General features: G+C 35.8%; 1 protein-coding gene across 1 annotated transcript in view; it reads left to right on the top strand.

Annotated features, from left to right (window-relative positions):
• Positions 1–15,503, top strand: part of LRP1B (LDL receptor related protein 1B) — a 2,136,850-nt gene that overhangs the window by 1,524,666 nt on the left and 596,681 nt on the right. The window contains exon 35 of the mRNA XM_062186250.1: positions 9–140. Coding sequence (XP_062042234.1) covers positions 9–140 — 132 coding nt within the window. The remainder of the gene's footprint in view (positions 1–8; positions 141–15,503) is intronic.

Raw genomic sequence — 15,503 nt, 5'->3', positions numbered from 1 at the left:
TAATTTAGGTATAGAATCATTTTTAATGTACTCTGTTCATGAAGGAATAAGAGGAATACCTCTTGAGCCAAGTGACAAAATGGATGCTTTGATGCCTATATCTGGAACTTCATTTGCTGTGGGAATAGATTTCCATGCAGGTAAATTGCTTTTTTTTCATAACTTATGTATGAAGTATTCACTTGCCTTATTAAATAAGGTGGAAATATAACCCTTCTTTCTGTACTTTGATAGTCAAGATGAGAAATAAGGAAACAAATTAGAGATAGATTTTTAAACTTATTACAAAATGTTCTAAATCAATAATTTTTATAAAGTTTAGCCTCTGAATTGCAGGTGTGTTAACATGCCATGGCTAGCATTTGATTTCTTCATTTTTCCTTTTTTAGGTGATTGCCTATTTTTATCTAGTTGCAGAATTATATGAAATATCCTGACCTACTATGTACTTGAAACATAATATTGCTTGAAATACATTCTAATATAGACAGTGGCAAATTAAATCCAAACAATGGAAAAATTATATATGTTACAGTGTTTTCAAAATTATTTTAATAGAATGTGTTTAATTTTAAAGAAAGATTTTTCCTCTCCTGTATTTTAGCACACAATGAAAAAAGGCAAGTTGGACACTAACATTTTGTATGGCTAATGTAAATGAATAATTGGGAGCTAACTGTAGACACTGCTGCATTTATTGAAGTAAATAAATTTCTCCATGCTAATTGAAAAATTCAGGCATAACCCAAATATGAAGCATACAGATCTAATACATTTATTATTCTATACTTGAGGATTTAAACTTTTCAGAAAAAAACCTCTTTGCTTCTAATCTTAACTGTATGTTTTTTTAAGTTAATGTTTTGGTATTCAACAGTTACATGAATGTTCCCAGTGTTTTTTTTTTTATTTTTAAAGACTGACTTTTATCTAAGTTTAAAATGCCAATAACTCTTTGATTTATAATATTAAAAAAAGATCCTTACATTATGAAAATAATCCTTAAGCATCAGCATGTGGGCTTTTGTTAGTAAGTTTATTTTACCTCCAATACAACACTAGCATCTTATTAAAAATCTTGTGCTAATAAAATTATTGGCTAAAATCATTGACTTACTGGGGATCTTCACAAATAGTTGAAAAATAACCTAAGTACATTATTTTGCAATAAATGTTTGAAATTACATAGAAATAAACTTCTCACACTTTGTAAAGGGTATTACTCAAAAGGAGTACAGATAAAAATAATATTTTATTGATAATGTGTTAATTTTATAAAAATAACAGTGTGATTTTTGATGGAACATTGGTCAAACCTCATTATTCATGAAAGTCATATTACTCGACAGTAACAAGCTCCCCTGCCTGTTGGGTAAATGCATGTCATTCTTTACAATTTTATTTTATAGGATTTAACACATGCAAAACTAAAAAAAAACTTTAACTTCTCAAAATATTTTACGTATATGTGTTTTTATTTTTACTAAGTATATAATCCTTTGTTTATGTGGTACCATGTATTTGACTCTTTTCTAAGACTCTATAATGGTTTTTCAAAATATTTGATAAATTTCCATGAGGTAGAAATACTGAAATAAATTTTTTGTTCCAAATACCCTGATAAGTAAATATGCTTCCTTAAGAGAAAACTACTTATTGATAAGATAAATTCACTCTCTGAACCTTTATATTGCTGTTTCATTTCATATTGTTAAGTTTCATATCATAATCCATGTTTGAAATTGATTTTATTTGCAAAGAATGTCACTTTCAATATGCCCCCAAATTATTAATATCATAAATTGACTTTTTAACCTAAGTTGATATTTGTGAGTAGAATTTACTTCCTTTGGTTAGAATTTTATGATCATATTGTACCTACTATATTTTAAAATTATATTTCTAGACCTGGCGCTGTGGCTCACTAGGCTAATCCTCCACCTGTAGTGCCGGCACTCTGGGTTCTAGTCCCGGTTGGAGTGCCGGATTCTGTCCTGGTTGCTTCTCTTCCAGTCCAGCTCTCTGCTGTGGCCCGGGAGGGCAGTGGAGGATGGCCCAAGTGCTTGGGCCCTGCACCCACATGGGAGACCAGGAGGAAGCACCTGGCTCCTGGCTTCAGATCAGTGTGGTGCTCTGGCTATCACAGCACTTGGGGGGTGAACCAACGGAAGGAAGACCTTTCTCTCTGTCTCTCTCTCTCTCTCTCTCTCTCTCATTGTCTAACTCTGCCTGTCAAAAAAATTATATTCTTAGAGAAAAATTATATTTTGGAAGTTTATCCCCTCTTTTCAATCTAAAGCCAGGTAGGCATATGGGATAGTCATTAGGTAGAATGTAGAAGAGTTTACTAAAATTCTGACTGTTAATCAGAAAAGAGCAATTTGAACCCAGGAGGGTTAGAGATACAGAGAACATTAAAAAAATACACTAGGGAGGGAGGGTTCTGCGTCTAGTAACAGACAATTTGGATTCTAATGCTGGCTCAGCTATCTGCTAGCTCTGTGACTTTGGGCAAGTTACCTAATTTTTCTTTTTTGGTTTTAAAGGCAGAATAACAGAGAGAGGGAGATAAATAATTTTTCTAGCTGTTAATTCACTCCCTAAGTGGTCACAACAGCTGGACATGGGCTGGGCTGAAGCCAGGAGCCAGGAATTCCATCCTGGTCTCCCACTTGGGTCCAAGTACATGGACATTCATCTGCTATTTCCTGTGGGATCAGATGAGAAATCAGGTAGGTAGGATGCCATCCTACATTTTTTTTTTTTTTTTGACAGGCAGAGTTAGACAGAGAGAGAGAGAGAGAGAGAAAGGTCTTCCTTCCGTTGGTTCACCCCCCAAATGGCCGCCACGCCCTGCACACTGCGCTGATCCGAAGCCAGGAGCCAGGTGCTTCCTCCTGGTCTCCCATGTGGATGTGTGGCCCAAGCACTTGGGCCATCCTCCACTGCACTCCCGGGCCACAGCAGAGAGCTGCACTGGAAGAGGAGCAACTGAGACAGAACCGGTGCCCCAACCAGGACTAGAAAACGGAGTGCAGGTGACACAGGTGGAAGATTAGCCTAGTGAGCCACAGCGCTGGCCCCCCATTCTACATTCTTAACATAGGATGCCCATGTCCACAGGAGGAGGCTTAACCCACCATGACACAATCCTGGCTTTAAGTTAGCTTATTTTTCTGAGGCAATTTTCTTAATTTTTTTCTGAGAAAATGTATATTTACATAAAAATATGCATATGTTTTATAGTTGCTTAGTACATATTCATGCTCAGTGGTAAGTGTATCAAATAAATGGAAAATAATGTTATTGTAAAAATTATATTTGATCAGCCCTTGTCCTGACTGTTGATGTACAACTTACTACTTTATCCCTTTTAGTATTTTTTGTCCTATTTAATACTATTGGTTGAACTCTGTAATTAACACACAATTATTCTTAGGTGTTTAAAGTTAACTGAAAAGTGATTTCTGTTAAATATAAGAGTGGGAATAAGAGAGGGAGGAGATGTACAATTTGGGACATGCTCAATTGGACTTGCCCCAAATGGTAGAGTTAGAAATGTGTCAGGGGATTCCAATTTAATCCCATCAAGGTGGCATGTACCAATGCCATCTCACTAGTCCAAGTGATCAATTTCAGCTCACAATTGATCACACTGATAGGTCAAAGAGTCAAAGGGATCACATAAACAAGACTAGTGTCTGCAAATACTAACTAATAGAATAAAAAAGGGAGAGAACGATCCAACATGGGAAGCAGGATACACAGCAGACTCATAGAACGGCAGATGTGCTAAACGGCACTCTGGCCTCAGAATCAGCCCTTAAGGCATTCAGATCTGGCTGAAGAGCCCATGAGAGTATTTTAGGCATGGAAAGCCAAGACATTCTGGCAAAAAAGAAAAAGAAAAACAAAAAACAAAAACCAAAAAACCACCACCAACAACAACAACACAAAAACACCTAAATGAAAGATCTCTGTGAGATCCCAGTAGAAAGAACAGGCCATCAAAGAAGGAGGTACCTCTCTCTAAAGGGAGGAGTGAACTTCCACTTTGACTATGACCTTGTGTAAATAAGATCAGAGTCAGCGAACTCAAAAGGCTTCCATAGCCTTGGCAACTCATGACAAGAGTCTGGGGAGATTACTGGCGCCATAAACAGGAGTGTCAATTTGTTATATCAATAACAGGAGTCACTGTGCACTTACTCCTCATGTAGGATCTCTGTCCTTAATGTGTTGTTCAATGTGAGTTAATGCTATAACTAGTACTCAAACAGTATTTTTCACTTTGTGTTTCTGTGTGGGTACAAACTGTTGAAATCTTTACTTAATATATACTAAATTGATCTTCTGTATATAAAGAGAATTGAAAATTAATCTTGATGTAAATTTAATTGGAGAGGGAGTGGGAGATGGGAGGGTTGCGGGCGGGAGGGAAGTTATGGTGGGGAAAAAGCCATTGTAATCCATAAGCTGTACTTTGGAAATTTATATTTACTAAATAAAAGTTTAAAAAATTAAGAGAATAGGAGATGGAAGAGAGAGAAGTTTTGGATCTTGTGCAGGGGAGAGGGTATGGTGGGAAATATCAATGTGTTCCTAATCATGTATATACATATATTCATATATATATATATCTGAGATACATAAGACTTGTATAAATTAAATATTTTTTTTAAAAAATAAAAAAGATATGTTTGTAAGATCAAGTGTCTGCTAATAACAATAGATAGAATTGAAAAGGAATAAATGATCCAACATGGGAAGCAGGCCACGCAGCAGACTCATAAAATGACAAACACCTCAAACAACACTCTCACCTCATAATCAGCCCTTAAAGCATTTGGATCTGGGTAAAAAGCCTATGAGAGCATTTCAGGCATGGAAAGCCAAGACACAGTGGTAAAAAATGGCCTACATGAAAGATCTGTGAGTGAGACCCCAGTGGAAAGAAGGGACCTTGAAGAAGGAGGTACCTTTCTCTGAAGGGAGGAGAGAACTTCCACTTTGATTATGGCCTTGCCTAAATAAGTTCAGAAGTTTTGAACTCGAGAGGCTTCCATAGCCTTGGCAGCTCATGACAAGACCCTAGGGTGATCACTGATGCCATAAATAAGAATGTCAATTGTTAAACCAACAACAGGAGTCACTGTGCACTTGCTTCCTGTGTAGGACCTCTGTTCTTAATGTGTTGTGCTATGAGAATTAACGGTAAAACTTGTCTTCAAACAGTACTTTATACTTTGTGTATCTGTGTGAGTGTAAACTGTTGAAATCTTTACTTAGTAAAGAGTTGATCTTCTGTATATAAAGATAATTAAAAATGAATCTTAATGAAGAATGGGATGGGAGAGGGAGTAGGAGGTGGGACGGGAGTGGAGGTAGGAGGGTGGGTATGGGGGGAAGAACTGCTATAATCCAAATGTACATATGAAATTTGTATTTATTAAATAAAGGCTTTCTAATAAAAAAGAAATTATCATATATGACATATATGTATAGATATAAGTATATATTTCCACATATGTAAAATGTATTTTTGTGTGCTTTATTGAAATAATATAGGTATACAGATACTTGGTTAGTGAACATAATGCAAACTGTCTCTGTTCCATTATGTTTTGCCTAATGCATATATAGCAGCAGTGATGTTATAATGAAATTAAAATAGTACTTTAACATTTCTATAAAAGCTCTAAGGTAAGTCATGAAAACCTCTAGGTACTATATATTTAAGAAAGGGAGTACAACATGAGTTAGACAAATTTAAAGTTGAATTCCTCCTTAGATTATTTTGGTGGTATATTTGATCACACCACTGTGTACCTGTCTGATTTTCTTTATCTCAAACATGGGGTAATATTGCTTATCCCTTCATATCTGAGTAAAGCTAGATAAATGATATAACATTTTCAGATGATGACAGATATTAGGGTGCAATTTCCCCTGATTCTAGCGAAACAACACCCATCATAATAAAGCAGTGGATTGGAGGAGGATCATTTAAGTACAAGTATCATAATTTATAATTTTACAGGTATAAACATGTTGTTAAACCATGTGCATTTACAGATTAGCAATTGTGATTCTTGATGAGTTTGGTCTTACCAACTACAGATTTTTTTCCACTATACAAAGTAATTCAAGACACCATCCACCTAAGAAAGAGGGCCCTGCGGCTGGATATGAAATGTTCAAAGCATTTTTTACTCTTCACTGGAAAAATCTCATTGCACTGGAAAAAAAAATATTGTGCTTTGAAAATCCTTGCCTGCTGGGCGGTATGCATTAGATACATCAAAGGATACAATTCAGTTAGCAGGCAACTTTCAAAATAAAGCCTGTCACCTGACTTTGTTGTGTGGTCTTCAGTAAGTAATGTTCTATTCATTCCCCACCTCTCCCTGCGGGTATTTTGACTTTTTGATAGTTATAAAACAATAATATTTTATTTGAAGAAAGAGCACTCAGAGAATATGAGAATATTGATCTGAAGATTTCAAGCTTATTTTTTAAAACATTTTGTATTTTTTGTTCAAATATGGGTCTACCAACTCAGTGCAACATATGCTGATTAATGTCTACTGGTTATAGAATGTCATAGCTAGCTTACTGTGGAGAATAAAAATGAACAGGATTAAGGACTATCACTGGGAATATCACTGTTTGTCATTCACTAAGGGAAATATTTTCATACCTTTTGTACACCAACACATTGTCTGGCTCTGACAATAAAAGCATGAAAGGACCATGCCTTCACACAGTCGTCTCCACCCCAAGCACCCCAGTTTTGCTTTACTGAAGATTCAATTACCTACAAGTCAACCACAGCATGAGAACTATTAAGTGGACAATTTCACAAGTAAACAAAGTATACATTTTAATTTTATGCCATTTGAGTAGCGAGATGAAACCTCACACCACCTGATTCTGTATTGTCTAGATGGGAATCGTCCTTTTGTCTAACCTGTGCAGACTCTATATGCCACCTGCCCCTTAGTCACTTGATATCTGTGTCGGTAATCACATCAACTGGCCTGGTATGCAACAATAGCACAGAGTTTGGCACTACCTGTGGTTTCAGACTTCTATCAGCAGTCCTTAGAATGTATCCTCCAAAATCACAGGGAAGATGGTACATTTGTCTGAACTCCAAATGGATAGCACCAAAGTGATCCCTCAAATAAACTATGGCTATGTCAGTATCAACTCACCAGTGTGACAAGTCTATTGCTCTGTTGTGAGATGTTGAAGGTAGGGTTTGGCTTTATGTGCATTATAAGGGAGAATATAGGTACTTTGAACTTTCTGATCAATGTTGCTATGAACATAGAACTGCTCTAAACATTAATGTCTATGTGAAAAACACCAAAGCACAATATTTGATAAAATATTATTACCACATTTAAACAGAAAATTTTACCTGTTTAAATAAAAGAAACTTCCCATAATATTCCCACAGTATTTACATATACAGTGTCTTTCAATGTTAGTACCAGAAGGGCCAATGAATACCCCTTGAAGAACTCCCACAGGTTACCAGAACTGTGAGAGATCAAGGGACGATATTGTAATGGAATATCTGTTCCCAGTGCTTTCCACTATGCCAACTTTCATTTGTCACCACTGAAACAAAATTTTCTTTAGTCTATTTCTGGCATTACTTGATGAGGCAACACTGTATTGCTACAAATGTGTGCCGGATAGAACCATCTATTATTTTGATGTATATAGTGGATCACGTGACTTTTAAACCAGTTAATAATTGAAGCAGGTAACACCTAAGTGAGTGTCTTTTTCTCTATGCCTGGAGGCTTATAAAAAACAGCTATTTACAAAATTTCCTAGTAACCGCTTGTCACAAACCCAGGCCATAGAAGAATTATAGAATGAGTTCCTTTTATGTCAGCAATGGAAATGGCTTAAGAAATATAATATTGTTACTCTGGGACATTTTTTCAATTTTCTAAAAAGCATTCCCTTGTCTACAAGCTGGATTTTTAGGGTAGTTCAGTTTATTCTCATTTTTGTGACAGTGGACCAAAACTACTCTGAGGCATCATTGCAAACTTGCTCCAAGAATATATTTTTAAATCATGTGAACAGTTTCATGTGTTTGTGGATAGTCAAATCCAGTAGATATTTGAAGATGTAAAATACTAATATCAGAAAACAAATACTTTTCAATAATACCCAAAACATAAATATCACAAACTTATATAGCATAAGGACTTACATGTAAAAAAAAATTGGAAGTACCTCAATTCCTATTTGGATAATACTTAAAGATAAAATAATAATAACAACAATGATAATAACAATAATAATGATTCTGTCAAGCAGCTGAATTCTTCTACAGGTTCCCAGAAATTCATAAGCTCCAGAAAATACATAATGATGTCCTACTAAGAGTAAAATATTACAAATCTATAGATTATTTTCCATGCTATTTAGGACATTGCTTACACAAATTCCATGCAATATTTTTTACTTTGTCAGTCAGCACTCTTCATAAAAGAGTCACTGTATAGAAATTAATATGAAACACATCCAATCTGCATTGAGACACTTTGTTTTTTCCCTCGGTTAAGTCACTCTGTGATCCTACATGCCCTTTAGCCTCTCAGGACGATTTTCAGTAGAGCCACATTCCTAACTGCTTCCTGATATTTTCCTCTACTTCTTGTTCAAAGCTGTGTTGTCAAGAAATCCACTCTCAGAAGCCACTTGTTCACAGTAAATATGAATAGCATCTGAGACTGGATGAGATTTCTTGCCAAATCTGTTTGAACAGATCACAATATCTTAACCCACTGCTGACAGTTCAATTAAAACACTAAAGATATGTAAAGAGAGTATTTTAATGAATAGATAAATCTCTTTGTATATTTTCAAATTATTCATATTTTCACTGTTGGAAAAATGCATAGACACCTGTTCCTTTCCAGAAACCCAGGCCTGGCTAGGGTGGTAGGTCAAAATGAAAACATGCTATGTCCTTCAGGTTAAATACTGGTGCCTTTGAGTGTCTGTAAGTGTAACTTGAATCTTGAGAAAGTGATTTTTCTTCTATTTATTTTAAAAACAAGGATTTATTAGTCTATTTGTCTTTTTGACACCCTTTTCTTAGAAAAAAATAAAGGTATGGTTCAGCTTCTGAGGTCATTGGCCATTTGTTTTTCATCAAGTAGACAATTTTCTAGTTAATAGATAAAAGGGGAAGTTACTTTTTCAAGTCGGATCATCACCAAGTGATCTTTAATCCAATTTTATCATTTTTACACAAGGATAGTAGTAGTGAGTAGGTCCTTTTGAACCTTAAAAGAAAAAATAAAATTGGTTCTGAGTTCTTTAGTATCTTTACATGAGGGATATAGTGATAATTAAAAAAAAAAAAATCCTGCAAGTGGAAGTAAATACTCACAAGAGGATTAGGAAGAGGAGGGTTTGGAAAAGGAATAAATTATAATAACCAAGATTCCTTAATATTTACTGAATAATTACTATATTATGAGAGTAAAACTAGGAAGTTTTATGTATTTATGTAATTTAGTTCATCAAAACAATCTTTTGAGTATGAAGAATGAAGAAACTGAAGAACAATGAAGAAACTGGGTTTGGAGATGAGATATGGATGTAGAGCAGAGCTGGTCGATTTGAGATGCTCAAAATTAAATTCTGCACTCATTGTCTTTAATCAAAGAAACAAAAGTAGCAAATGCTCGCAAGGATGCAGAGAAGGGGAACCTTATACACTGTTGAAGGGAATGTAAGTTAGTACAGTTATTATGAAAACAGTATGGAAATTACTAAGAGAAAACTCAAAAATAGAACTATTAAACAGTTCAGCTATCACACTTCTGGGTATACATACAGTGGAAATGAAATTAGTGTGTCAAAGAGATACCTATGCTTATATGCTTATTGCAACACTACTCACATTAGTTAAGATACAAAATCAAACTAGTTGTCCACTAATGGATCAATGGGTAAAGAATAGTGAATATAAATAATCTCTCTCTATCTCTCTCTTTCTCTTGCTCTCGCTCTCTTGCTCTCTCTCTCAGGGGGAGAGTGGTGATAGAGGAGTGGGGAAAGGAAGGTTAATGATACAACAATACATTCGATTAGGATAAATGGTTTCCAACATTCTATACCACAGTAGGATAATTATGGTTGACAACTTGAATATTTCAAAGAAGGAAATACCAAGAATTTTGAATGTCCCAACATAAAGTAATGATAAATATCTGACATGATAGATATGTCATTAACCCTGACCTGATCATTACACATCGCTACATGTATTGAAATGTCACATCATACCACATAAATACATACACTAATATGTATGTCTAAGATTAAATATCACAGAAAACTAAGTAAATCCTCACTTTATAATTTGATTTTAAGTTTTTGTACCTATGATTCATAGGAAGTATGAATTGAATAACCAATATGAATATTCAGTATCAGATCCCTGAATGTTTCTTTTCTTTTCTTTTTTTCGACAGGCAGAGTTAGATATTTTGAGAGAGATACAGAGAGAAAGGTCTTCCTTTTTCCGTTGTTTCACTCCCCAAGTGGCCGCTACGGCTGGCACATTGCAGCCGGTGCCCTGCGCAGATCCAAAGCCAGGAGCCAGGTGCTTCCTCCTGGTCTCCCATGTGGGTGCAGGGCCCAAGCACTTGAGCCATCCTCCACTGCACTCCCAGGCCACAGTAGAGAGCTGGCCTGAAAGAGGAGCAACCGGGACAGAATCTGGCGCCCCAACTGGAACTAGAACCCCGGGTGCAGGCGCCGCAGGTGGAGGATTAGCCTAGTGAGCTGCAGCGCCGGCCACCTGAATGTTTCTTAATAAGAATTTCAACCCTATTATAATTATGATTGGGAAAGATAATTGGCAGGCAATATCAGTGCTCAGGTTTCCTTGGAATGGTGAGCCTATGATCACTAAGCATAGGGCTCCCCATCCCAGAGGGACAGAAGAATAATGGCACAGCTGCTCTGAGAGCAGTTAGGAAAATCATCATCGTGATCACTAGCATCATACTCTTGGTCATCATCACAGAAAAGAGGAGGAAAAAGAGAAGAGAGAAAAATCACTTGTCCTACTTTGTTTGTATTACTTATCTATAAGTGTGTAACAAATCACCGAAACAGGGCAACTTCACAAGCACTTCCTGTCTTGTAATTTCTGTTCGTCTTCTGCTTCAAGGCTCTCCTGAGGTTGTGGTCACCTTGGCCAGAGAGAGGGTCTGATCAGAAGACTCAGTTGGAGACCTCCTTCCAAACTCACCCATGCGGTGAATGGCAGGATTCAGTTCCTTGCATTCTAACAGGAGTTCATAGCTCCACACTGCCTACTGTTGGTAGCCTCTTGTCAGATGGGCTTGCCTATAGAGAAGTACACAATGTAACCATAGGTTTCTCTTAGTATTAGTGAATAAGGGTGAGAGAGGAAGCATATACAAAAGAGTGTCAGAACTTTGGTAGCCTAATCGTAGATATTCATCTGCTTTTGATTTAGTCTATATATTAGAAGCAAATAAATAGAACCAGTCCATATTCAAGGAAAAGATTAGAGAATTAAGTGAATCTAGGTGGCAAGGATCATTGAGGGCCACAGTTGAGGCTCCCTATGACAATATAGTAGATGTTTTATGTATTTTATCCCAACACATTGTATGCTAAGCATTGAGACCTTGTTGCTGGTTTGGATTATCAATGATGTTCTTATAAGGACAGTTTCTGTATTTTGACTTAAATCAGATGCGAATGAATTTTTATTGTGAAATGTCAGGACTATAGACTCTGTCGCCTTTTTGCCCCAAATTAATAGTCTTGGACACCTATAGAATTCTTTGCAACAGAAATTAAAAATAAAATATAGTATAAAAATAAAATAAAAATAATATAAAATATAAAAAATAAAAATAAAACAAATAATATTTGTGTTTATTATTATGTTTATTTATTATTCACTTATTTACTATTATGTACATAATAGTAAATATTTCACAAATGCGGTGAAACAAAAGTGGGATTTGAACTTGCTTGTGTATCCTCCAAACCATGGCTTTTTCCATACCACCAGACTAGAGTATGACAAGAATAAGGATATATTTCAGAAATATCCAAGAAAGAATGGCTATTGAACAACAAGAGAAATAACAATATGGTATATACAGCAAAGGCGCAGAAGTATCTGACTTCATTTCATGTTTGAGTTTTGGAAATCCAGGCTAGTCGTGGGAGCCATGATACACCGTTAGAGATGCTCACATCCCACATTAGTGTGCTGTTGCTGTTGTGAGTCCCAGGTACCCTGCTTCCAGTCCTACCAGGGGGAGGGGGAGGGTAGCAGATGATGGCTCAGGTGCTTGGATCCCTGCCACTTATGTGGGAGACCTGGATTGAGTTCAGGATTTCTGGCTTTGGCTTGACCCAACCCTAACTTTTGTGGGCATTTGCAGAATGAACTAACAGATGGAATACTCCCATTCTCTCTCTCTCTCTCTCTCTCTCTCTCTCTCTCTCCCTCTCCCTCTCCCTCTCCCTCTCTCTCTCTCTCTCTCTCTCTCTCTCTCTCTCTCTCTCCTTCCCCTCCCTCTTCCTCTCCTCCTCCCCCTCTCCCTCCTCCTCTCCCTCTCTCTCCTTCTATCTCTGCCTTTAAAATATATAGAAGATAACAAAACATTACAAAATTTAAAAATGTCAGGCTAGGGAGGTAGAGTAGTCAGAGTACTGAAAATCTGACATTGTAGATCTTTGTCATTAACTGGGGTCCATTATGAAACCCAAAATATATTTAGCAGTTGGTTGTCACAACTGGAGCTAACGCCTCTATTGGATAGAGACCAGAGGTCCTGCCAAGCAGTGCACAGGACAGTTTCTTACAACAAAACATTAATCATCCCAAAATACTAATAGCATCAGATTGAGAAACATGGTTCAGGGCAAAAATTGAGCATATATTGCAGGTTATTCAGTTATCTACCTGTGGCTTAGAATCACTATTTTTGCGATAACAAACCCAAATGTCATTTTTTTAGATTACTATTTGTTGTCTTGGATATCTAATTCATTAGTGCCTAGCTTTTCATCCACCACCACTCTACGATTTTCATGTAATGTCTTTTTCTATCCAGGATATGTTTGTCTTTAAAGGTGAAGTGATTCTCTTGTTAGAAATATATAATGGGTATGAGAGATTTTTCCCTGTTTTTAAAATGTTGAATTAACATAAAATTTCTGAATATTTTACAGGATATAGTGCAATGCAGCAACATATAGACACAGGCAGTCATACCAGGCACTTAGCCTTCCATCTCCTTTATCATGGTCTGTAGTTGTCATGCTATTTTGTGGAACACCAGAGCCCGTACCTTCTCCCACCTACATTTTGGTATCCATTATCTAATTCAATCCGCTTCCAACCCCAACCCTTCCCAGTCTCTAGTAATCATTATTTTAGATTCACTTCATATATATGTGCATGTGTTTATGCATTCATTTATATACATATTTTTCCAACTTCCACATATGAGAGAAACCATATGTTATTTGTCTTTCTGTGTCTGGTTCATTTCACCTAATACAGCAATCTTCAATTTCATCCATTTTGTTGCAAATGTCAGGAACTCATTCTCTTTATGGTTGAGAAATATTGCATTGTGCATATATTTTTAAAGCATGTTTTCTACCCATTCAAGGGGGAGTACTACTACACTGTTGGTGGGAAGGCAAATTAGTATAGTGAGGGGAAGTTCCTCAAAAAACTAAAGGTACATCTACCATAATACCCTTTCTTCCACATCTGGAAAAACATCCAAAAGAAATGAAATCAACGTATGAAAAAGATACTTGTGTTCGTGTATTTATCTCAGGCTATGAAAGCCAACATGTGGAATCAACCTAGTGCCTAACTTTTAGTGTTATCAGTTCGACAAATTTGATTTTGGCCAGCATTGCAGAAAAGTCCTTCAACAAAAGACAAAAACTCATTCTAACCTCCTTTCATAGTGTTTGTGCAGTATCTGGAAAAGGCTTCATGTAATAGCAACTTACACAGCTTCTTTAACTGATGACTCTCTAACATTGAAGCTCTTTAAGAAATGCTCTTTCAAGTAATTGCTTATAGCTGTTGAGGATTGCCTGGGGAGTACAGAGGTGTGTAACACCAACAGAATTATGAGAGTAGTTACTTTCTTCTTTGTCTCTAAGGCAAGATGAGCATCCTGTGATGTTGACTGTGGTTAGAATGAAATTTTATTATTGCCTTAAGTGTTCCTGTCCGTAGTTTTGCAGCCAGGAAGGGAGCTCCACAGTACCTGGAAACAAGCTCCAGTTCTTTATGCCCATGATGGAGCACAACAGTAATTATGCAAATCCTATTTTGCAGATAATTATTCACTATTACTAAAGCATTTTGTCAATGAATTCATTAAAGACTATATTAGGAAAAAACTGATTACTTCAGTCTATAAGTTTATTTCATTTATTATTTAATTTGATTGAGGACTGAATGTGAGGAGCTAGATATAAATTGAGAGAAAGCTCAGATGGAACCAGAAATATAACTTGATTGTCAGTGTATAAAATACCAGAACAGATTTCCTAAGGATTATGAGTATTTTAAAGAGCAAAGACAAACAAACAACTCCTTCTGAATAATGATCTCTCTGCATCTCTTCCAGCTTTTTGACTATTCAACCCCCAGGATTAACAGCATCAACAGTAACCACTTATATGCTGTTTTTTCAAGCCATCTATTTTCTTTGTCAACAGTCATTAATACCTATATGAACAGAATCAGAATTAGACTGGCACAGTTTGAGCACAGAAAATAAATCGTGTTGTATAATTTGCTTTGTTCTTCAAGGGAAAAACAAATATTCACTGGAGAGATCTTATTTATTTTTCTGTCTTCCTTAAAAAATAAATATTAAGACAATCATGAAATTGATGATTCCATATAGTATTCAAGATTCGAAATATACAATATTCTCTAAATCTTAAATAAAAGATTTCACATTTTCATTTTGTGATCTATGGCGTTTCATTCTGACTAATAGGGAATGAAACATAACTTTCTGGTGATTCTTATTAATAACCTTATTTAAAAAGTAACTATAAACATAGTTTTTTTGAGTTACTACTCTCCCTTTCTATTATTTAATGATAAATCAACTGATATTTTGAGCTCACTTGCCTAGATATTAGAGATACAATAAAGGATATTAGTGAGTATATTTGCATACTTAGTTATTTGAATGTTGGTATAAAACTCTATTGACTGAAAATAGCAATGGTTAAATAAAAACTAGGTCTCCATCAGCTCAGGCACCATTGAAATCATTAAAATGAGTTGATAACAGATGGTCACTAGTTTAGCAGTCACTTACTGATAGCAGATCACATCCATGGTTAAATAAAATATTTGCTTAAAAATACTTTTTAATAAAATTCCAGGAAATTGGGAAATTTGAAAAAAAAGT

This window comes from Lepus europaeus, chromosome 1, assembly GCF_033115175.1.
Source record: "Lepus europaeus isolate LE1 chromosome 1, mLepTim1.pri, whole genome shotgun sequence".
NCBI classification, from domain to species: domain Eukaryota; kingdom Metazoa; phylum Chordata; class Mammalia; order Lagomorpha; family Leporidae; genus Lepus; species Lepus europaeus.
The sequence above is the reverse complement of the archived record's forward strand: the minus strand, read 5'-3'. Positions and strand labels throughout refer to the sequence as shown.